This window comes from Epinephelus lanceolatus, chromosome 10 (genome assembly GCF_041903045.1).
Source record: "Epinephelus lanceolatus isolate andai-2023 chromosome 10, ASM4190304v1, whole genome shotgun sequence".
NCBI classification, from domain to species: domain Eukaryota; kingdom Metazoa; phylum Chordata; class Actinopteri; order Perciformes; family Serranidae; genus Epinephelus; species Epinephelus lanceolatus.
The window spans coordinates 40,395,780-40,421,902 of record NC_135743.1 but is presented as its reverse complement, the minus strand read 5'-3'; the positions used below and the strand labels follow the sequence as shown (position 1 = coordinate 40,421,902).

At 39.9% G+C, this 26,123-nt stretch overlaps 1 protein-coding gene across 1 annotated transcript in view; it reads left to right on the top strand.

Annotated features, from left to right (window-relative positions):
* Window positions 1-449: 449 nt before the first annotated feature.
* The window catches only part of ascc3 (activating signal cointegrator 1 complex subunit 3), a 257,950-nt gene continuing 232,276 nt past the window's right edge, over window positions 450-26,123 (top strand). Inside the window, exons 1-4 of the mRNA XM_033639918.2 lie at window positions 450-535; window positions 1,373-1,507; window positions 9,201-9,351; window positions 18,638-19,215. Coding sequence (XP_033495809.2) covers window positions 1,418-1,507; window positions 9,201-9,351; window positions 18,638-19,215 — 819 coding nt within the window. The 5' untranslated portion in view covers window positions 450-535; window positions 1,373-1,417. The remainder of the gene's footprint in view (window positions 536-1,372; window positions 1,508-9,200; window positions 9,352-18,637; window positions 19,216-26,123) is intronic.

Below are 26,123 nucleotides of genomic sequence, written 5' to 3'. Positions count from 1 at the left end.
AATAAACGTGCACATAAATAGGCATTGTAGTGCACTCTCGGTAGCTCTGTGTTTGCTTATGCCAGCAGCGCTTCAGTAGAGAGACCACAAAGTTTCGTTTTTCTCTCAAGTCAAAGCTACATTTTGTGGGTGCGCTCGTTATAAGTACTGGTGCATTCGGACTATGTGGAGTTAGCTATATTAAGGAATGAGCAGGAAGACCGCGGGGCAGAAAACAGTTCTACGACATGAGAACAGACTGTAAAGCAGGGACAGGTTTTGGTGGCACCTGGTTAACCCCACTAAGCAGCGGCATACCCCCTTTTATTTCGAGTAACTAGTCCGGTGAATGCCTGTGTTACATGAGAGCAAACCTCATGTGACGTAACTCCTCTGTATATATGGGTAATGTAGTCATTCAAGGCTTAGACTCTATAAAGTATCTACCGTAGAAACTACAATACCCATAGTTCCTGGCTAACAACCAACTTCTGTTGACATCTGCCGGTAGGCCAGTTACACGCTTGACAGTTCATTCTACAGGGCGCTGTGGAAGGTAACTATTGATATATCAGCTTTATATTGTCTAACAGGCTGCTGATTTGTCGCAGTTGGTTTGATTTTAACACTTCTAGAGCGCTAATGTCACAACGATACAGCTGTGGTAGTGGAAGTCAGGCTCGAGAGCTAACATTAGCTAGCAGCACAGACTCTTATACAACGTGAGTGAGCCTCTGTCATGTTGTAACGTTCAAAGTTAGTAAAAGTGGCGGAAAAACATGTATCGTATGGACAAAAATAAAAGCAAGACTCACTAAATTGGCTTTGGCGTGCGCGCTAACGTTACTTTACTGCCCGGAGGGAATGCCGTTGGTCATAAAGTACAGCTGGCTTGATATCACATCGGTTTTTTGGTAACATTACGTTGTTGAAGATGATGTCGGGTTGTGGAAGAATCGATATTGTGTAGTTTCTAATTTGGCGTTCACCCTGTCTACCAAGCAGTTTATGTTTCCTTCATAGTGTCACGTTTATGAACGCTACAGGTAGTATTCCAGTTACTCTTTAACCGACACAACATTACTTAGTTGAAGATAGTGTCAACGTACAGCTGTTACAGTCTAATATCAAACTGCTGTCAGGTGTTTTTTGGGTTTATTGTAAGCCGAATACACAAAAAGACCCCAACAATGTGCTGCAGCTGCTTTAATGTCCTGCGTTGTGTGTGTGAGACTCGTTTAGGAAGGTAATAAATGTTACAGCTTTTCTGCATGGAATTCAGCGTGTGTTTAGATAGAGACATGCTGTACTGTTAATAGGCTGTGTCATGCAGAAGCCATACTGCCATGAAAGTTCATTTCAATATTTGTAACTGACCTTCTGTGTGCCATAGACATAAGCTGGGGATTCAGTGTGTAGATGAGAGCATCAGAGAAGAATGTCCCCTCCTCGGCTCACAGGTGCTCTGCGCTCCTTCTCCAATGTTAGCAAGAAGGAAGACTTCACTGAACAGTTCTATGATCTGAAGGTGAGGACAGCTAAGGGGACATTTGGGAATCAGTATTGTCCCAATAGAACTTTAGGATGTATAGGAAAGCAGTGTGTAAGCATTCCATTCCATCATTCAAAAGCCACCGGATTGGAATTTAATTTTGCAGGTAGAAATCAGTGGAGGGCCTAGAGATGCATGGAACTGATATTACATTCACCATAATGCACCTCTTTTAAAAAGTATGGGGATTTTGAGCTCACTTATGTCAATCTCTTAAAAATAAGTTATATGACTGGGATTGTTTTTCATTGCTTTTGTGTTTGTCATCTTTGTTTGCCCTCAAACGCATCATCGCAGGAAATGACCAATGTTGAGATGTTTAGAGATGGGGGGAAAAATCGATACAGCATAGTGTCGCAATATTTGTATGGCAATATTGTATTGTCACACAGTGCCAAGTATGGATTTTTTATTATATAAATTATTAATATGACAAATGTAAATTAAACTTGAGGTAGCCTACACGAATAATATAATCAATTACTTTTTCAGTCCATTAGATACATTTTGCTGCTGCAAAAAAAATGGCTGAAGTGAGATGAACAGACTGAAAACTTTATCTTATTAGACAAAACAGGTGTTGTATCATGATAATATTGTATCATGGATCCTCTGCTGATTCCCACCCCTAATAGATATTGTGATATCTACCAACTCTTATCTGAAGTTAAACAAGTGTTCGTAGCTCTGAGGAGAGAGCTGAGATAGAAATTCAAACCCTGGCTCCTTTCTCACCTCCACACAATTGACCAATCACGGTAGGAAGTATGTGTGATTGCATAGGTGTGAGGTAGGGTTGCAAGGGTATGACATTTTGTCTCCCAATAAAATCACAGTTTCACAGTATCACGTTATTACAGAACTGATATTATTATCAGTCAGTAAAAAATAACTGAACTAAAGTGGGGATTCTTGCTCTAGCTGCTTTTTTTTCCAATATCGTAGATAAGAAAATGTATATGGTATGAGAACCTTGAACTTTTATATCACCTTGAAACTGGTATATCGCTATATCCCTAATGTGAGGTTTCTAAAGCTATTCAAGCATCAGACAAACAGTTTTGACAGAGTATACTGGCAGCCTGTTTTATGGTAATATTATGTCATGCAAGACATCAGTGACACAAGTTAATTTCCATAGTGTCCAGTATTTCAGATTTTCCTCATCAGTTCTGTCCAACGTCTGATGGTGCACAAGCAGCTCAGCTTGAAAAGCTCTGCTTCAGTGATACAGTAAGCAGTTTATTTTTAGATAATGTTACATTAAACATCACATTTATTTGCCCAACTGGACACCTGCATGAGCCATTTCACTTGGCCTAACACAGACTTTAGTCCTTAATATCAAGTACTGAAAAACACACACATGTAAACAGATGTAAACATAGAATTTAATAGATTCGCCCCATTGTCACTGATACCTGATCCAGCTACTATCTGCCCGATATCAGTGCCTGTTATGTGTAAATCCCTGTGCCTTGTATAATATGGCCGAACCATTAACATCCATAATGATGTTTTCACCCGCTTATCCAAGGCTGGGTTGCAGGGGCAGCTGGCTGAGCAAAGCACTCCAAATGCCCCTCTCCCCAGCAACACTTTCAGCTCCTCCTGGGGGATCCTGAGGCGATCCCAGGCCAGACAAGATATGTAATCCTTCCAGCGTGTGGGTCTGGGTTGGGTCTGCCCGGGGCCTCCCACCAGTTTGACATGCCCGGAACACCTCTAAAGAGAGGGGCCCAGGAGGCATCCTGATGAGATGCCTGAACCACCGCAACTGGCCCTTTGACACAAAGGAGCAGCGGCTCTACTCGGAGCTCTCTCTCAATGTCCGAGCTCCTTACCCTATCTGCTGAGCCCAGCCACCCTTCAGAGGAAGCTCATTTTAGCTGCTTGTATCTGCGATCTCATTATTTTCAGTCACTACCCAGAGCTCATGACAATAGGTGAGGATTGGGACATAGATGGACCAGTAAATCAAAAGCTTTGCCTTCTTGCTCAGCTTTCACTTGACCACAACAGTCTGGCACAGTGCCAACATCTATGCAGATGCAGCGCCAAACCACCAATCCATCTCACGCTCCATTCTACCCTCACTCATGAACAAGACCCTGAGATACTTGAACTCCTTCGCTTGGGACAGTAACTCAATCCCAACCCAGAGGGGACAATCTGTTGTTTTCCAGCAGAGAACCATGGTGTCAGATTTGGAGGTGCTGACTCTCATCCCGACCGCTTCACACTCAGCTGCAAACCACCCCAGTGCATGCTGGAGGTCACGCTGTGATGAAGCCAACAGAACCACATCATCTGCAAAAAGCAGAAATACAATTCTGAGGTCACCAAAACCCGACCCCTCCCTCCCCCGGCTGTGCCTTGAGATCGTGGAGCCAGCATATATTCCTGCTCTAAATATTTTACCAGAGTAAGAAATGTGTGTCACTTTGACACTCACTGGAGGGTTCTATCTCTGGCAGGTTGTTTTTCCTCCAACTCTGTGAGCAAGCAAATAATGTGATTTTGCATGTTAGTTGTATTCTGGAAATTTTTTATCTTTGATGACACAGCTTGCGTGTTGTATGGCTCTTATCCAGCTCCCTTTACCCCTCACATAGAAAAGTCCAAATGTTTTCATTCGGATGGATGGACTATCCAAAAACACAGATGCAGACTCTGTTTTACTTTAAGATTAAATTTCAACATCCAGTCATTGGTGTGAGAAGCAGTGGCTGTGGTATCAGTCTATGTGATTATAGTCCACTATGTGAGAGTGATGCTTAGTATGTGCAGCTCTGGAGCAGAAGACATATTGTCACGACGATTATATATATATATATATATATATATATATATATATATATATTTATTTATATTTATATATGTGTGTGTATATATATATATATATATATATATATATATATATATATATATATATATATATGATAACTAGCTGGTACTGTATATAAGTGTATGTAACACTTGTTCTTGCATGTCCAAAACTCTTTACCTCATGTCACTGGTGAGTAAATAATGTATTTGTTTGCTCTTTAGAGAACTGCACGACACACCTAGTTGCAGTCATAACACTAATTCACTCTACACAGCATTAGCTAATGCAGGTGGTGAGGAATGTCTGAAGTAAGAGCCACAGGTTAAGGGCACAGAAGCACCCATCATGCTACATATTTTTCACATATTAGTCAAGTTAGCATGTATGGAATATCTGCTGTTGGCCATAAAAATACTGTATATCAGAGACTAAATGGATGCCAGATGTCCAATGCAAAAAAAACTGATCTTAGATGCCTGCAGTGTATATAAGGCTGGACTCACACAAAACTGTGTCACTACTGGATTTATTATCAGCTGCAGGGGATCATGAAAAGAGACTCTGCACACCTGTTTGTGATTTTATCTTTCTCTGAATTATTATTGGCATAACAACGTGATGCATTTTCCATCCAAAACTAACAGTCTGCCACCTCTATCAGCTGTCGCCAAGTCACACACTGAAACCCTGAACACATGTCAAAGCAAAGAAAAGATTATAGAGCTTCACAAACTTTTGCGCTCTTCATTAAACCAGTCATAAACATACAGTAACACAGTCACTTACCCTACTCTACCTTAATGTATCCTACCTTAATCTACTCTACTCTGCCTTCTTATCCTACCCTACTCTACCCTACGGTATAACCATATTTCCATTTCTTTCCAAACCCGCTTTGTCTCCCTACCCCAGCGCCATCTGATTGTCTTTTCACTATCCATCAAGTGCATTGCATTTTGTATACTTCTGTACAGACACACCAGTACCTAGGAGCAAGGAGCCCTAACAGAACACTGCCTCTTGGACAAGGTTACAAGACTAAAATAGGAAGCACTGGTTTAGCTTAAAAATGTGTTGTATTTTATAAGCTCACCATGTTTCCTTTTTTATTATATAAATCTTAATCTGAAAAGTAACTAGTTACTATATCTGCCAAATAAATGTGGTGGTATAAAAAGTACAGTATTTCAGTATAAAGTAGCATAAAATGGGAATACTCATGTTTCCTTCTTGGAATATGGAACATTTTCACCTTTCACTTTTGTGAAATAGAGTTTTGTTGAATCTGATTTTATTGGCAACTTGGGGTGTGCAACAAGCTGTAAACACAACAATGACACATTATTAACCTTTAAGTGGATGCGACTAATGTGTTAGCGAACACTTAATGAGCGCAGTGAGTGAAACTGCGGTTAAGGGGAACCATTACAAGTGACCCTTTCCACATACTTTACACATAGTAATGTGATCCCATGTTAATATGAAAATGTTGATTATAGCGGCATGTTTTTGTTGATTGACTCCTCAGCTGAATTACTAATATGTTATAAATAGCCACAGTCTACAGGCTGCTTTGCAGGAACTTGACAAGTTGATGTAACAGGCCTGGGTACACTTTCCAGCTTAAATCCAGTGCTATATTTTGGAGAATGTTACCCAATAAAGCCTGAAGAAGATATCGCCGACATCAAACTGGTGCTTTGTTAAATGTATCGGGAGCTATCGACAGAATGTGCAGATAGTATTTTTGTTTCTTCCCTTCCGTAAAGTCTTAAGTATGTTTATTTTTAATTCTGAGGGTGGTATACGTATACACAAAGGGAAATTTATGACGCCCCAACTCAATAGGATAACCCTACCTCAAATAATACCCTTCAAATTTAGTAGAATGTGTGTAGGAATATTCAGTTTTTTTCTGTCTCTGAGAAAGAGGTTTGAGCACTGCTGCTCTCCTTTTAGCTCAGTTTCCTATCTTGCATCCTGAAACATGGACAATATCTGGGTGGGTTCTGCTGGGTCGGATCTTCCTTTTTCACTGGTTTGCTTTCATATATTATACCTGCGTTTCAAATCCTTTCCCTTTGCCAATCATATCCATATCTGATTATCTATTTTCAAAATCAAACTATCCTGTCTTTTCACTCAATGTTGGTGATTTGTTTCTGTTCGGTTACCTCATCCTGAGACTTGAGATGAAATTGGGAGCCGTATTCAGCGATTCACTTTTACCTGGCTCACCTCCAGTTAAATCCTCTCAGCAGAAAAAAAGTGCTTCTCCAGGGAAAAGATGGCTGAAGTCACTCTGAGATTATCTCTCGGCTTGTGCTAAAATGCTTAGTTTCAGAAGACATGGAGATGCAGATTGTAATGAAGTCACTGTGTTAATGCTTCTCCTGACCTCAGAGCCTCAACTGTCAGACCTGCTCAGATTTAATACCTCACTGCTCTGATGACAAAAGCTTAAAAAAGTTATTCTCATTAACACAGACTTTTCTACAGACTTACTGAGGATGCATGTGTTACTACAATGCAAAACGCACATGATCATAAATAGCATCATTTTGGTATCAGCACCAGAACTCAGGTGTTGTGTGAACACTAGTTTAAAAGTTTACATATGATACCCAACCTTTGTTCTTATGATGGAGCTCCCTTCTTACTTGAATCTGTTGACTTGTTCAGTTGTCTTTTTGGAAAGCCATTTAAACCATTTGTTATTACTAGAAAATGCCAAAATAGCCCACATGATGAGCAAGTGAATATGATCTGTTCTGACATAAAATAATAAGTATGTTTTATCCTATGCACAAGCAATTGTACAACATGACTCCATTTACCTATTTTTGGACAATGTAATGCTGGATAGAAAATATTTAGTTAAGTTAAACACAGAATCATAACTGTGATATTACTAATTAAACACTTCTCATTTGATTTTTTTCATTTGATCAGTACATTAGCACACATCATATGAGACCCAGCTTCGTTTCCTTGGAGACCCTAATCATTGGATCCCATCGGGGTCTCTCTGGGTTTAGCTGTGATGAATCCTGCCCAGAATCCTGACTGAGCTTGCAGTGTCTCTTCTGACAGAAAAAAAAAATCTAAAAATTCTATAGGGGCATACAAGGAGCACTGTACTAGTCTTGGGGAGTGCTACTCAGTCTGTTAAGACAGTTGTATAATGGCTTCTGTCACTCTGAAGGAGCTTTGTCATGTCTGAGAAGATAACTGCGATGATGTTATTATCATTATATTTTCTATTGCAAATTTTTAACAAAAAGCCATGGGGAGTAGACTTTGAAAGACTTCAGCATTTACCTGGTATTGAGGGTCCTGTTGAGTTGTTTTATGGGAAAATATATAATAGGTGTGGGGTAAAAAAAACATTGATACAGCATAGTAATGCAATATTTTTGTGGGGCAATACTGCATTGTTACATGGACACCAAGTATCAAATTTTATATATATATTATATAAATTATTTACAAATACAAATTTAACTTCTGGTAGTCTACTAGCATAATATAATCAATTGCTTTTTCAGTTCACAAGATATATTATGCTGCAATAAAAATGACTGAAGTAAGACGACGAGACTAAAAACGTTATCACATTACATAAAACTGTTTATGTTGACAATTTTCCTTTGGAGATATCATTTGGCTTTGAGAAAAGCTAATAAATCACAGTATATTGGAAAATATTTTCTTGCAAACTGCAGCACATTTAAAATAGCAATAATGCAGTATGGTGACTCATGTATCATAATAATATCGTATCGTGGGGCCTCTGGTGATTCCTGGCCCTAGTATCCAATGTTTTTGAAGCTTGGAAGTTCAGTTTGAATTATAAGTACGTGATGAAAATTTGCTATCTGGCAGTTCTTTATAAACAGTCTGTAGGTGATGGGACAGAATTTTGGTATCAGAAGTGTAATGGTTTCCATTTGTAGTCTTTTGTCTGTTGGGTATTGTCCGACAAGGAGTTCGCTTTATATTGGCTGTTTTGAAAATGTATTTTCATACATATACTAATATCAGTTTATAGAGATTAGCTAAAATGACAGGCACATGGAAGAGAAAGTCCTGACCTTGATATTTGCTGGCTACACCGCATTTCCCAAAATTTTGGCCTTGCCCCCAGAGGATAGCCACTGGGTTCTGAGACTGCGGGCTGGCTAATTTACAGAAATGTTGATGTGCATTGTCCTTAAAAATCAAAGAAAAGACACGGAATGAACTGGGATTGACAACAAAAATAAAAAAATATAAATGACAGACAAGAATTAGTCTTGAATAATTTTACAGTACATTTGTAAGATAAACTATGATGAACTATAATGATTTTTTTATTTGAATGATATTTAAATGATTTTTCAGATTAGTTGTTTGGTCAATAAGATGTCAGAAAATGTTGAAAAATATTGATCAGTGTTTCCCAAAGCCCAAGATGATGTCCTCAAATGTCTTGTTTTGCCCACAACCCAAAGATAATCAGATCACTGTCATAGAGTAGCATAGACCCCGGAAAATAAGAATTTGTAATCAGAGAAATGTTACTTTTTTCCTTGAAAAAGATCAAACAGATTAATCATATATAAAATTAGAGTGATTCATTAGATAACCAGCTGATTAATAATTGCAGCTCTAAGCTACTCTATTTCAGTGACTGTCTTGTCAAAATATTTGCACAATACATTGGCAGACTGTTGGGATACATTGGTCTTATCCAAGGCCATGTTAACAAATACAAATACCTATAATTATAAGAGCAGGAATTGCTGCTGTTGTCCTACTTGAAATGTAATTTTTTTTTTTCCCTGTGGCTCATGTTAGACCAAACGACTGAAGAGACGGGAGCTGTTTGCCAGAGAGGGTCTGACATGGCAGAAGATTGTCCATTTCTGCTCTGAGCATCAGGACAAAGCTAAACAACAAGCTGCCAGTCAGGAACTGAAGAGCCTCCTTCTGGCAGCCAAGGAAATTGGTAATTAACTCCTCAGCTTCAAATCCATTTTCATTTCATTCAATCTATTTTCATGTGAAAAATAACAGAATGCCATTTTCTGTTTTTAGGCTGCCTGTCTAAAAGTGATTATGATACACTTGGCAGCAGCTGAAATTATTATTGTTTTGTGCCTTTGGTCGTTCAGGATCAGAAATCATTGTGAGTTTAAAGGGAGAGAGCTTGTCTGGCTTTAATGAATGATCCACTCATAAGGACAGTTCACTCAAATTACAAAAAAAAAACCAAAACAAAACATTTTTTAGTGACTGCTAGAGGCATATTGTCATTCAGATAATTTTGATTTTATTTGCCCATATTCTGAGGTGTCTAAGATTTGTATTTTCTATCATTTAGGCAAACTGATCCTTCAACCCAAATCATAAAAACATGTCAGTGAAAACAAAGACTAATGTTGAAGTCTTTCGGTGTTCAGAGATATAACCTGGTTCATCATTGAATTAATAGACAATACTGATACATTCACATTTGTTTTTACCTTCAGATGTGTAATTAAAGTAATTGGGGTAAAAACTGCCTCATCTTCTAATGTTATAATGCCCAAAACAAGGTCCAGCAAGGTCACATTGCCCCAGTGTCTTTACTAAGCTAGTGAGTAAAACTGATATGAATCATTCATAAAAGGGACACCCTTTCTTTAAATGGTGGAATCTCGTCTCTGTGCTGGCGATAGCTGTGGCCAAAGGCATTATGTTTTTGGTGTTTCTGTCCATCGGTCCATCCCATTGTTGTGAACAAGATATTTCAAAGTCGCCTCGATGGAATTTCTTTAAATTTGGCACAAACGTCCACTTGGACTCAAGGATGAACTGATAAGATTTTGGTGGTCAAAGCTCAAAAGCTTCTGTGACCTTGGGCCTCATTCACTAATATCTGCGCAGAAATGTTCTTACTCTCCGCAAAAAATAAGTACTTGCACAAAATCACCGTCGGTTTCATGACATGTGCGTACCGGCCAATTTTGTTCTCACCACCGTGCGTATGTTAGTAAATCAGAACCATTCTAAATTGACAGGCGCGTGTCCGCGATCTGCAGTCAGCATACTACCATGCCCCCATTTCTCCATATAAGGAAACCGCTTGCCTAGAGTTGATTCATGAATGAAGGAAGCGGTTACGCGAGGAGAGAAGTAGTAAATTTCACAGTTTGTTAGAAGCAATGGCGCCGGGTCTTACAGGAATGCCATGGGTCATTGTAAGATTGTGGAGGACACAGCATGTCAGGATGATCTTGCACACCTTCTCAGGGGTATAAAGTAGTTTGCCACTGGCTGTATCCGATCCAAACACATCCAACGGCCCTTAAGCACGCCAAAAGTGCGCTCTACGGCGCGTGTGTGGGCATGGATGTTATTATAGCACACCTCTTAAGGGGTTTCAGGGTTTGCGTATGGTGTCATCAGCCATGTTTTAAGGCCATATGCCCGGTCACCCAAACAATATAACATTTTAACATTAACGGAATAGAGACTTACTGAAAATACTAACTTAAAACAATTGAAATAAAAGACTAGAACAAAAGATGCTCACCAACAAGCCATCCACTTCTCACAGCCCCTGCCTCCAAACGCATTCCCACTGTACTGTTTTGCAAAGTAAATGAGTCGTGGGTGCCTCCTGGCCAGCGGGCCACAGCCTTAAGGATATGGCAGTCGGCATTACAGATCATCTGCACGCTGATGGAGTGATAGTTTTTCTGTTCATGTTATTGTTAATATTTTAATTGTCACAATGATGAGGGTGAACGTGTGTCAATTTCATGGTAATTTAATCCATTTGGCCAATATATTAGTAAATTAATGATTTAAAACATGTTAATTAAATCTCTTTTTCATGAATGTGGTTTTATAGACTCTGCATGTACTTAAAAGGTATGTTTGCATTTTCTAAGTCAGTTCGGCCTTCCTCATTTGTGCGTACGCATGGTCTGAGGCAATTCTAAATTTGTTCATTGATGAATCCCGGATTTGTGCGTCAAACGATCGTACGCACAGTTTAAGCACAGATTTGTGCGTACGCACTGTTTGTGAATGAGGCCCCTTGTGTCCACCTCATTCTGTCTCAAGAATGCCTGGGGGAATGTCCTCAAATTTGGTGAAAACGTCAAATGTAATCAAGGATGAACTGATTAGATTTTTGTGGTCAAAGGTCAACTTCACTGGTTCATGGAGACTTACAATCGCAAGGCTGTAAATCTAGTTACTATGTCTGATCCACTAAGTCTCAGGCACTGACCCTTCCTTGACTTCCAACATTTGACCCATGGAAGTGCTATGAAGCTCCACTGATGCTAAATTTTGAGTGAGTCAGACATTTCTGCAACCTACAAAGTGACTGTTAAGTCACTCAAGTTACGGAAAAACTTAATTATATCCAAATTGTTTAATAGATGCCCTCAACATATTGCATTGTTATTGATCAGATAACAACCAAATACATTGGCAGTGGCGGTTCTAGCCTAAATAGCGCCCTGGGTGACACCCCCCTATTCCTTTCCATGCAGGTTGGTCCTAAGCAAGTGGTTCCCAGCTTTTTGGATCAAAACCATAGCTCTTGGAGGTTTTCAGGGTATCCTTGTAACACTTTTTGGGGCCATCTTGCACTAGCTTGCTGTTTTTCAAGCTCGGCAAAGAAGACTTCTTGACAACAGTAAGACTTAATTAAAGCACTCAAGGAAGATCACTTGTTTGCCATCAATATTGCCATCATTATACAGTCCCTGACAAAAGTCTTGTCGCTTATCCTAGTTGTAGGAACAACAAATAATAACCTGACTTGTAGTTGATCAATTGGGATCAGAAATAGCTTATATGAAAGGCAAAGGCCTTTAGATTATGCTTATTATACCAAAATAAAGTTGTGTATCATTCATTGAGTTTTATCATTTAATTAGGACAGAAAGGTCAGATCTTGCTTGGACAAAAGTCTTGTCGTGTCTTTAAACGATTCAACCAATCACAGATTAGAGCTCCACCTGTGACAAATCCTGTAATTAACACATTCCCAGGTGTGTATAAAAAGAACCCCAGCACACCAGACCTTCATGTTAAGTGCAACCTGACCGCTGACAACATGCCAAAGATTCAACCACAGACCAAAGTGCTGATCATCAAGAGCCTGAAGACCAAGTCTGCTGCTGAGGTGGCAGACATCTTCAGTGTATCCAAACGTCAAGTGGAGAGGATAAAAAAAAGATTTGAAGAAACTGGTGACGTTCATGACAAGCCCAGGTCAGGCAGACCCCGTAACACAACTGTTAGAGAGGACCGTTTGTTGCTTCGGCAGTCCAGGGCCAGCCCTTTTTCAACTGCAGCAGAGCTACATCAGAACTGGTCACCAGAAACCCCTCACGCAATGGTCTCCATGGCCGAATTACTGCTCACAAACCAGCATTAAACAGAAGACAACAAAAGAATCGTGCTGCATTTGCCAAGGCCCACAGTTTGCAGAAAGGATGGACAGTGGAAAAGTGGCAGAAGGTTGATTTTTCTGATGAATTATCCATTGAACTGCATCCCAATCGCCGAAAATACTGCAGAAGACCTGTTGGAACCCGCATGGACCCAAGATTCACCCAGAAAACAGTCAAGTTTGGTGTAGGAAAAATCATGGTTTGGGGTTACATCCAGTATGGGGGTGTGCGAGAGACCTGCAGAGTGGATGGCAACATCAACAGCCTGAAGTATCAAGAGGTTCTCGCTGCCCATTACATTCCAAACCACAAGAGAGGGCAAATTCTTCAGCAGGATGGTGCTCCTTCTCATACTTCAGCCTCCACATCAAAGTTCCTGAAAGTGAAGAAGGTCAAGGTGCTCCAGGATTGGCCAGCCCAATCACCAGACATGAACATTATTGAGCATGTCTGGGGTAAGATGAAGGAGGAGGCTTGGAAGATGAAACCAAAGAATCTTGATGAACTCTGGGAGTCCTGCAAGACTGCTTTCTTTGCCATTCCAGATGACTTCATCAATAAGTTATTTGAGTCATTGCCGAGATGTATGGATGCAGTCCTCCAAGCTCATGGGAGTCATACACGATATTAATTCTTTTTCCCAAGGCACCATGACTTTATGTTCTGATGTTATTGGAGCATGTTTGTGTATTCAACAGAAAGTATCATTTCTACAGTACATTATTTTTGTATGCGACAAGACTTTTGTCCAAGCAAGATCTGACCTTTCTGTCCTAATTGAATGATAAAATTCAGTGAATGATGCACAACTTTATATTGGTATAATAAGCATAATCTAGAGGCCTTTGCCTTTCATATAAGCCATTTCTGATTCCAATTGATCAACTACAAGTCAAGTTATTATTTGTTGTTCCTACAACTTGGATAAGCGACAAGACTTTTGTCAGGGACTGTACGGCTATGTTTACACTACAAGCCTTAGTGCTTAATTTGATTTTTTTGCTCAGATCAAATTCATCAATCGAACAGTTTGGCTGTTCATATGATACTTTGCTTGGGTCAAGACCTTTGAGTCTACCCACTTCACCAAGTTGATTGATTCCTCTGGCATGGAGACACCAGTCTCTGGATTGAAATAAGCCACTGAGCAACACAGGGGGACAAACAGTTAGCCAATCAGCGCCATGGGTGGGACTAACGCTGTTGTCCAGCAACCAATAGGCAGTAATAACAACACTGGCGAGCACAATAGACAAGATGGATGCTGCTGTTCTAATGCTGTGTTGCATTTATTTTGAAAGTTGGAGGTTGGAGCTGGAAATGACGTCACACTCGAGTTGATCGCCTTCCAGTACTACTGGTTGGAAAACCAAGATGTTTTCAGCAATACCAGTTCAAGCCAGGTTATCTATTGTTAGCAATACCAGTTGATAACAAGGCATTATGTTGTATTTTGCGCATACAGACACTGTAGCGACATGTCCACTGATAGAAGTTGTGAGTATGACTGTTTAAATGAGACACATATGACAAAAGTGCTAATAAACAGTATATTACTGTAATTTTTACTACTGTGGGTATTGGTGTTGCCATACACAAATAAAGTAAAATGACTTTGTCCTTGTCTCCTGCTGTACTACTCAGTCTCGTGGTTGGCTAACCACACTTGGAGACAAAAAAAACTAACAAGCTACCACCTAAACCCCTTTACCATCTCCCAGTACTTCAACTGGTTTCGCAGTCTCAGTCTGTTTTCAGTGCTGTCTGACACAACCAGCCACCATCAGGAGACATCCAGCTATCATAGTCCATACAGAAAACAATCCAGAAAACATCATCCTGTCCATAGATTTTTTGCTAATGTAACACAAATTCCATCAATTTACTATAGGGGAATGTTCACACAACTACTCCTATAGGCATCGTCATCATGCTTCAGACCTCATACACAAACTTGTCTGTAGCTAAACTAATTCTATAATCACACAAACTACGCATATCCAACTTTTATGGTAGCCCAGATGTGACATTCTAAAATATGCTCTTTGCGTTTATGTAGTTGATTTTCCATTGGATGGTGCAGAAGATGTTTCCTGCAATTGATTTACACGTTACACGTTACAAGTTAAAAGTCTTTACCAGCTAAGACCTTTCTTATCTGGTGAATGGGCTGTCTGATTCATTAAATCAGTAGTCTGACACAAACAGACATTAAGACTTTAGGAAAAACTTTACAAACTTAGTGATTCATATAGAAATAGATGATGCAACTCAGTCCAGTTTATTATATCACCAGCTCTGTCAGAAATGCAAAAAAGTAACACTTTTTAAATTGCTATGTACAGTGCAGTACCCGTAATGTCTGTTGCGTTTGCAAGCAATCATTAATGGCTTGCTGTCATCACTGGGACATGGCGACAAACTTAGGCTTAAAACTGGAATAAATAAAAAGCTAATCTAAGGCAGGAGAAGGCATGTTTCTCAGTCACTAGAAATGCAAGTGTATAATTTTAGTGGACGACCGTACGGCAACTACTGGCACGGACTGGATGTCCATATAATTTGCTCATTAATGTGTATTTAAGGTCCTGGAACAAGACAGAGATAAATGTGTGTTCTCTAAAGTATCGTCTCATTTGAAAATGCCCCTGAACAAATGAAAGTGTACTAGATTTCCTCCAGAGACAGGTGTTTGACAGCATGCTGTACATGCTTTAATCCTCCCTCTATGACTTCAAATGTTAGCTGAACTTCATGAGTCAGTTATGGAGCTCTCTTATGAAAGCCTGAGATGATTTTCATTTAGTTTGCTTTTCTCTCCATTTATGGTAGTATATTTTCTTCTCATTCGCCAGTCAAGACTAACAGTGTTTGTTGTTGTGATGCCCTACCAATGCTTTATGTGTTGAACCTGCCCTCAAACAGTGTGGCTGGATCCAAATAAAAAATTACACTTAAGCACACTCTGGAGAGGATGAAAGCAGCCATTCTGCTCTGCTACGTGCAGCAACGACTCTGATGCTTTTAGACTATTTTAATTGGTTTAAATCCTTTTCATCTGTTTTCTCTTCCCTCTGCCTCTCCAACCTTCTTCACTCTATTCTCTCTCTGTCCCTCTGACATTTTTTCCTCTAATTGGACAATTACTCTGTATTCCTTTTTGTTAAGTGCAGTTTTGGTTAAGCATGAATTGTTTGGAATATTATATAAATAAGGTGCAGGGACCTTAAACAGTGAGCTTATGCTGTAGTCTTTACTGCTCAGAGGAACGGCTGCTGATTCTTCTGTTCTGAGGCTAGGAATAGTGCACAGCTCAGATTTAATGGCCATACACAGCATTGCAACTATTTGGACTCATTAGTTAATACAGTTATTTATACACACACACACACACACACATGTGTATATATATATATGTGTGTGTATATATGTATATGTATATATACATACATATATATATATATATATATATATATATATATATATATATGTGTATATATATATATGTGTATATATACAGTCAGGTCCATAATTATTTGGACAATGATACAGTTGTCATCATTTTGGCTCTGTACACCACCACAATGGGTTTTAAATGAAACAATGAATACCTGCTTAAAGTGCAGACTCTCAGCTTTCATTTAAGGCTTTTTTCAAAAATGTAGTATGAACCGTGTAGGAATGACAACCATTTCTTCACACAGTCCCTCAACTTTAAGGGCTTATAAGTATTTGGACAAATTAACATAATCATCAATTAAACAGTCAGTTTTAATACTTGGTTGCAAATCCTTTACAGTCAGTGACTGCCTGAAGTGTTGGACACATAGGCATCATCAGATGCTGGGTTTCTTCCCTGGTGATGCTCTGCCAGCACTTTACTGTAGCCGTCTGCACTTCCTGCTTGTGTTTTGGGTGTTTTGCCCTCAGTTTTGGCTTCAGCAAGAGAAACGCATGCTCAATTGGATTCAGGTCAGATGATATGACTTGACCATTGCAGAACATTCCACTTCTTTGCCTTAAAAATGTCTTTGGTTGCTTTTGCAATATGCTTCAGGTCATTGTCCATCTGCACTGTGAAGCATCGTCCAATGAGTTTTGAAGCATTTGGTTGAATCTGAGCAGGTAATGGTGCCCCAAACACTTCAGCTTTCATCCTGCTGCTCTTGTAAGCAAGACAAGACTTCACTAGAATAAATACAGAGGGTTTATCACAAGATGCAAACCATTAGTTAGCCTTAAAAATGGAAGGCCAGATTAGAGTTAGTCAAAAACCATCTAAAAAGCCTGTACAGTTGTGGAACAGCATACTATGGACAGATAAAACAAAGATCAACTACCAGAATGATGGGAAGACAAGAGAAGGAAGAAGGGAAGGAACTGCTCATGATCCAAAGCACACCACCTCATCAGTGAAGCATGGTGGAGGTACTGTTATGTAATGGCCATGTATGGCTGCCAGTGGAACTGGTTCTCTTGTATTTATTGATGATGTGACTGCTGAGAAGAGCAGCAGGATGAAAGCTGAAGTGTTTGGGGCACCATTATCTGCTCAGATTCAATTAAATGCTTTAAAACTCATTGGACGATGCTTCACAGTGCAGATGGACAATGACCTGAAGCATACTGCAAAAGCAACCAAAGACATTTTTAAGGCAAAGAAGTGGAATGTTCTGTAATGGCCAAGTCATATCATCTGACCTGAATCCAACTGAGCATGCGTTTCTCTTGCTGAAGCCAAAACTGAGGGCAAAACACCCAAAACACAAGCAGGAAGTGCAGACGGCTGCAGTAAAGGGCTGGCAGAGCATCACCAGGGAAGAAACCCAGCATCTGATGATGTCTATGTGTCCAACACTTCAGGCAGTCATTGACTGTAAAGGATTTGCAACCAAGTATTAAAACTGACTGTTTAATTGATGATTATGTTAGTTTGTCCAAATACTTATGAGCCCTTAAAGTCGGGGGACTGTGTGAAGAAATGGTTGTAATTCCTACACGGTTCATACTACATTTTTGAAAAAAGCCTTAAATGAAAGCTGAGAGTCTGCACTTTAAGCAGGTATTCATTGTTTCATTTAAAACCCATTGTGGTGGTGTACAGAGCCAAAATGATGACAACTGTATCATTGTCCAAATAATTATGGACCTGACTGTGTGTGTGTGTGTGTGTGTGTGTGTATGTATGTATGTATGTATGTATGTGTATGTATATATATGTAGGGGTATAATGACATGTCTTGGTCAATAAATTGATTCAATGATCAGCGATCCATCGCGTGAGAACATCGATACATATCATGATTTATGAGATATGCCTTTATTTTTGACATTCCTATGGCACATCAGTGTCACCATTTCCATCCAATTATACCTCCATCCTAAACATTCAAACAGTGCTTGCGACAATGGCAAGCCATTGATGGCAAGCCAAGAAAAAGACAGTGAAGATATTTACTGACATTGTCTCATATGGATGGTTGGTCCCTGAATTGCATTAAAATCGTATCGTGGCAGATTTGTGATATCAGCAAATATTGTGTCCTTGACCAAGAAATTGATAAAATATTGTATTGTGATGAAATACTATTTTAAAATTATGCTTAACTACATTACTCGAATAAATGGTCTTACTGACTTTTCACCACCAAGTAAAAGATGTGAATTATACCAACACTCTCAGTCAGGGAAAGGTTGAGAAAAAGCCACGAGGGAGTCCCCATGTGTTAGTTTGCTGTTTGCTCAGGGCCCCCTGATCACCAAATCTGCCTCTGGCTGTAGTTATCACTGTAATCATGACATTAAAGTGGAAATATGTTGTGTTTTATTTTGCAGTGGGGACTGAATATGGTCAGGAGGCCATTGAAAGTGCTGCTGTCTTTTTGTTTGAGACCTTCCACAACAAAGACCACGTGGGGACAGAGGAGACTCGGGCCATTAAACAGATGTTCGGCCCCTTTCCATCATCTGCAGCCGAAGCCTCCTGCGCCTGTGTGGCTCGGCTGGTGGCTCCGCTTGATGATACCCGAGTTGAAAACTTTATCCAGACCCTGTGCTCCCACCACAAGCCCCAACGAGGTTCTACTTTTGGACGCAACATTGCCTTCTCGTATGACTGCTATACTCTGGACCCGCTGGAGGACCTGCCCTGCTCTGGCATCCACGAGGAGAACGTGAGTCTAGACTTTATCAACTTCCTCAACAGCCATCAGAGTGGGAGGAAGGTCACCAGTGAGGAAGAGTTGCCCAGATCAGGAGGATCTCTGTGCTCTGGGGATGGAGCCATCCTTAGATCAGAGGTGGAGAAGTATCTGGATGGAGGCAACATGATCTCATCCAGCCCAGAAGAGCTGTGCACGTCCCTGTTTGAAATGCTGGCCTCCCACAAGAGTGACGATGAGCTGCAGAATGAGGTTTGTGTCACAGGGAAACACAATGTAGCATATAGATATTGTATCTAAAATTGTTGTTGGGAATCCTTTCACACACCAAAACTTGCTTAGTGTGGCTCATCAACTGTGTTCAGCAAGCATTAACATGTAGACAATGATATTTCATTCTGCACTGTCCGCAGTCTGTCATCCACAACATTATGTTTTACACAAGGACATCACACTAGTTCAGCCAATAGTAAAGTATCAATAATAGTAGTAGTATTGATCAAGTCTTAACGATACCCATTCTTACCTGTAAATGTGGACCAGTGTTAATTTCGTCGATGAAAACTATGTTGAACATTTTCCGTCAACAACCTTTTTTTCATGTCGAAATCAAGACAATGACCAGCTAAAAATAGATCTTGATGATAAAAACCTTAATGAAATCTATGTTTCATTATTGATGACGAGACGTGACGAAAATGTTAGTGGTGGACTGTCGGATATTTAAAACTGAGAACAGCCATGCTTCCAATTATCTACAAATGCCACATTTGTGACAGGCTGGTAAACCCCAGTAAGTAATCTGTGCCAGGATGTTTTGCTTGTCAGTAAAAACTCTCAGCAGCGTCAGCATCAGCCATTTGTGCTAGTTGTGAGCTGTAGTTCAGCAGTAAATTATCAGCTGTGTGTGTCTGACTGTGGATGGTGGAAGTATTGAATGGATTTGTGGAGTTTGTTAGTTGCAATGGCGGCTGTAAGCAGTTAGCTTAGCTTGTAAGCCGATGAATGGCAGTAGAGCAAATAGCCAACGGCCGGTGGTCTTCACATCTGTTGATCCCCATTTTGAGAAGGTTTATGGGTTGATTGCTGTTTGATAGGCTGGTATTTGGGGTGTCAAAGTATTTGAGAGCATAAATAGAGAGATATTGAGCTTTTCAAATGATGATCAGTTAGTGTGTGTTCGTAAATCACCCCTTAAACCTGTCAATAACTGCTGGAGAAATGACAGTGTGTAGGTGTGTTGAAATGATTTGTAGTTGTAGAAAAAGATTGTCTAAATTTAAATTTCATACTTGAAAAATAAATTTATTCTGATACATGAATTAGCCTAACTGGATTAGTTTAAAGATAAAAGACTATTAAGACATAATGACTGAAAGTCGACTAGAATGTCGTGAATTTTTGTTGTCTAAAACTATGAAGGATAAAAATGACTGAAAAGTACGAAAACTAATAAGCATTTTTGTCTTAAGACTAGGCCTGAATCTAAAATAGCTGTTAAAATTAACACTGGTGTGGACTGTGATATGGAGTCCTTGTATTTCTTAATTGGTTATGCTTTCCTGTCTATTCGTTATTCTGAGGGCCGTATGTATTTAAGCCAAGCAAGACTTGTAAGTAGAATAATTGCGCATTGCAAACACAGCATTGTTGGGCAACCTCTAGCTCACCTAGTAGAGTGTGCTCCCCATGTAGGGGTAAGAGTCCCTTGCAGTGGCTTGGGTTCAACTCGGGCCTGCAGCCCTTTGCTTCTTGTCATGCCCCTTCTCTCTCCCACCCTTCCTGTCAATCTTCAGCTGTATTATTAATGAAAGGCAAAATGCCCAAAAAATAATTGTAATAAACAAAACAAAAGTAACAGCATTGCAGGTGAGACAATGACATACATGCTAGCTTTTACAGTTTTTTTTTTTACAGAAATATCAATATAAACTGTACACCCCTGTGAAATGTCAGGAAGGTATGAAGGAATAGATACAGCTTAAGCCTGTTAAAAGACTCAACTCTCTTTACAGAAATCATGACCTGCTTATCATAGTGCTGTTGTTGAAAGAACAGTTTTATTGACTGTTCTATACAGTCATTTTGCACCTTGGTCTCAGCTCAGTTATAAAATCATCTGATTGGCTTTGGGCAGCTCTGTCAGCTGAAGAGTCAGTCACACTGGACTGCAAGACAGGAGGTTGTACCACTGACTTAGCTTACACCATGGCTAACTCCAGAGCTGAGAGCATCGGAACAACCAACATAAACAAGATGTCCTGCCCTCTGTTTCCTTCACACTTCTCTTTTTCCATCACAGTTAGTTATGCAGTGAGTTTTGACTAAGACTTGTTTGAATAGTTTATATAAGTTTAAAGCCTGCATTGCTGTTATTCTGTGTTGATCTTTGTCCAAAAACTGCTAGATTTGACTGACAAAATGAGATTGCCGTTGAAGAGGCAGCTCTTGTTCTGATAAAGACCTGGTGGAGAACTTCAGGGATCAAACTGAACTTGAACTTAAAAATGACAAGTCAACTCTCAACATGGTATTTCTGTGACATGAAGTTTGACCCGTCCTAATGGTACATTTAGTATCTTGGGGCTCCTATCGATCCTATAACCCTGACCTTCAACAGCAAGCCTTTTGGGTTTGATCCAGATGCTGGGTTTATCATGTCCTCGCTGTTAAACCAAGTCATCCTTGGCCTTTACCTCCAGACCCTTTTAGACATTTCCAACTTTCTGCATGGCTTTGACCTTCATTGGTAATAAAGAAACTTTGGAATTATTAGCAACTAAACATGTGCGTCATAAAAGCTGAGGTCAAGCTTTAAGACAGCGGCTTTAAGCAACCTAATATACCTAACAATGTAGAGGATAGAAAGATGAGATGAGATCATATTATTAAGCTGTGGAGCGGCAGTGAGATGGGTTAGGTCTAGAATCAGACAGTAGGGACTGATTTTTGAGGGAGTGATTATTCATTAGTATTAATACATTGAAGTGAAATTTTGTTTTCATGATCATTTCATTTATTGTATGAGTTATTTTACATTGTCTAGTTAATTGTTTTGAGCAATTTTTCAAAAAGGAAAGATAAAACTAACAAGTTTTTGTGTTACATGCATACAGAGTTTTGTTAGCTTGATGATTATACTGAATTGCACTATAATTTTTTCTCACTTTTTAGCCCAACATCGTACTCGTGTCAGCATTTTCTGTTTGGCAGGGGTTGTTATTTTGCCCCATGGGACACTGATTGGTGTCCCCCCAATATCATCTTTAGTTGATAAACAAGCAATTAGCAGCAGTGGTTGCTTGGAACAGGTAACTTTTGAAGATATATTTGGATTTAAGAGTTGTTATTTTTGTAAGTCAACTTACAAAACCCTGTACCATCTCATACACTCTTGTGGCTCAGGGTAGGGCTGGTGGAAGAATTTTCAGACCAGTTGATAATAAGTCAAACACTGGACCAGACTGGTATACCGAATATTAGCAGGTATTGTACTTGAGTTAGCAGCTGCTCCAGAGTGGAACATAATGACACTGTCTCTTAACAGCAAATGTGCGTCTGGTTATCATGTTGAATCACGTAACATCAGAGCTCTCTGTCCACACTGAATCCAGTATTAAATATGCACTACTGTTACATCATATGAACAAACCACATAAATATCAGCTGGTCTCTCGAGATCAGACTTGAGACATAACTACTTAAAAGATGGGTGAGCAGCCTACTCGCTATTTTCCTATGTGTCTGCCCTTACTTTTTAAACAAAAAACATTTTTTTATGTTGTGATATTTACTGGAAACGACATGCAATATTTTCAACAGCAAGTAGGTTGCTATTAGCAATGGCCACTTTCCAAAGACTTTCAGTTACCTGGCAATGTCCCTCCAGCCAGCTGCCACCTTACTTTGTTTTTTTTAATTTTAATTTTTTTTTTTTTAATTTTATATACTTTATTAATCCCCGAGGGGAAATTCAATTTTTCACTCTGTTGTCAATTACACACAGGTCCGAACACACACATGCACAAACTGGACCTATACATGCACTAAGTGGAGAGATGTCAGAGTGGGCTGCCCATGACAGGCGCTCTGAGCGGTTGGGGGGTTCAGTGCTTTGCTCAGGGGCACCTCGGCAGTGCCCAGTAGGTGAACTGGCACCTCTCCAGCTACCAGTCCACGCTCCATATTTTTGGTCCGGACGGGGACTTGAACAGGCCACCCTCCGGTTCCCAACCCAAGTCCCTATGGACTGAGCTACTGCCGCCCCTGCCGTTTTTGTTGTAAAATTAGAAGGAATAGATACAGATACAGAATATAGATAATTCCTCATTTCAGCTTAATGAATCAGCTGTTGCTTGTCCATTGTGGTGCTTTCAAAGCGAGCAAATAAATAAACCTGGAGTCTGTCAAAAGTTCTGCTCAAAAGGGTAGCACTGAGTTGCCTGCAGCCATGTTGCCATATTTGCACAGTTATAGTTTTCTTTAGAGATGTCACCCCAAAAAACACATGAACTTTCAAGTAAAGAAACACAAAGTGCACTGCTCCCACCTCCACTGAGCCTTCTTTGTGTTGCTGTCACCAGCCGGGGCTTATGTTAATCATATTGCCTATCACCAATGCAGTACGAGCTGGATTTAGCACTGTGAGGCAGTCATCACAGGTTGCAGATGTAGGCTACTTTTTAATTTGCCAGAACCTCTCATAATGACAAATGCCGATTCAGCTGGTGTGTGTGTAATTTCAAACCGGTACACTGGACCAGACCGGCATAACCTGAATTCGACCCAACTTTATTGTGGCTTGTGGCTTTGTTTTTCCATCTAGAGAAACAGCTGTCAGTGAGCAGTACCAGGCTTATTTGAATGGCTGAACAAATCTGAGATGCAGGTGTTGATTCAGAGCTCTGGAAACCAGGCTAGACTTTTGTCTGCATAACATTTGAACACAGTTTATTGCAGTGAGCATACATTTTTATTAATATTAATGTTCTCATAACATGGTATACATCTGAACCTGAGGGACAAAAAAGTAATATCAATTTCAGGATTGCCCAGCCCTAATAGATACGTATGTGTTTTGGTAGGGGTTCTCGATTAAATGAATAGAAAACGGGGCACTAGTTACAGGCTCTTCCACCAGCTAAGCAAACTCATCTTGATTAAACTCACTGCCTGATGAACAGAAAGAAGGAGAAAAAGTGTTTTAAAATTTGCAACTTTTTTATTAAAAAAAAAGAAATGAACTGCATTGATTTAGAACCATTTTACTGTCTTATGCCTTTATGAATGAAATGAATGTTTAATTTATAGTCCAGTACACCAAATGGGGGTGTTTGGAAGCTGTTTTTCCTGTGGGGATAGTGCGATGAAAAGTGGTTGTTTTTTTGTCAAGACATCTCTGCATTTCCTGCCAGGATAGTGGCAGAAAAAGCAGCTGTTTTTTACGTACTCATAGCTGCTTTTCCAGTGGGGATTGTGCCGCCAAAATGTGATATTTTCCTAACAATAACCAAATGATTCTTGTGCCTAAACCTGACCTCACATTAACCACAACATTACACTACATAATAACGTGCCAATGGTAGTATCTGTCGTTTGCAGCATTGTTCAATGCCAAACTTTTATCTGGCCACTGGGTTGGCTCTTAGGAGCGCTCTGTCTCCAGCAGTGGGGAATGTTGAGTAACTGAAGGTATGACAGATATTTATAGGTAACATGTTTATATGTCTGTGCGTGAGGCAAAGCTGTGACAGACAGCATCTAACAAGAAAGCCTTGAGGCTGGAGGACATGATAAATGAACAGATATGTATTGCCAAATGTTTTTGTATATTTGTATGATTTCATGTTTAGTGAGTTATAAAAAATGACAGCTACCAATAAAGCGTTGTTTTTTTTTTAAATTATTATTTACATGTGCATATGCTCTAAAATCACACCACATAATGAGTAAAAAATTGTAGTTCAGTGGAGGTAGTTTTTCCCAGGAAACCGTACTGTAGATGGCATTGAGCTGTTATAACAGTACAGCTAAGAGAAGCTAAGCAGAAGGCTTCCCCTTCTGTTTTCATCTGTCTCCACATCCTCCTGTGTGAAGCGAAGAGAATAGACAGAAAGGCAATATAAAATAAAGGTCAGGATCACTGTAGGCCTCTGTTGTGTCTCACCCCGTTGAAACCTCCAGCACTTATTTTCTATCCTTTACATTTAGTTATGAATCAGGAAAGTGCTCCATCATTGTCCTCCTGCATTTTCACCCACTTCCATTCTCCGTCTCCCCTGATATTCTAAGGCTTTTATATTGTCCATGCTGCTCCTCTGCAGCACCTCTCCCTCCCTCCCTCTCTCTCTCTCTCTATCTCTCTCTCTCTCTCTTTCTCTCACTCTGCAGAAGGGATATAAGTTGTACAGAATTGTACAACTTCAGCTGGTTACAGTTGGTTCAATGTTTCTCACGTAGTTGACATTTGGAAGCGAACTCTCCCACTGACATCTTTAGATGTAGAATGCCCTGTATGTGTGTGCGCGTGCAAGAGAGCGAGTGAGAGCACCTGCAGACTCTCCATGCATCTACCTCTGTGTGACTCCAAAGTCAACAGTCAAGTCTAAAGGCTCTGCACTCAGTGCCATTAAAGCTGACAATGGAGAGAACCTGCTTCTTATTATTTCTCATTGCTGCCCCTCGATTGCTGACATTTTGTGGTTGTAGCTGGGCTCTGAGAGGGGGGTGTAGGGGCAGAAATATGTGTCACTACGGACTGATTTTAAATCTTTTATATCTGAATTTGAATTACTTAGCTTGAATCACTGCATGAAAAAAACTGAATTGGAATCACATGAGAAGAAGAAATAACAATTTGACTTTTATCATGATAATTATGGATATCAAGTGATATGACTATTTTTATTATGACAACATTTTGGTCCATATCACCAGGCTCTAATGTGAAACCTTAGGAACCCATAAGGGCTGGGTTTTTAGTACTGCTTTATCAACTGTTAGGTGTACGCATTGAGGGAATCATGCGTTTGGTTGTGTGTGTGTGTGTGTGTGTGTGTGTGTGTGTGGGTGTGTGTGTGTGTGTGTGTGTGTGTGTCCGTCTACAGCTAATCTCCTGTACTACTGGGCCAATCAGCCTAATATTTTGTATGCACATTTAT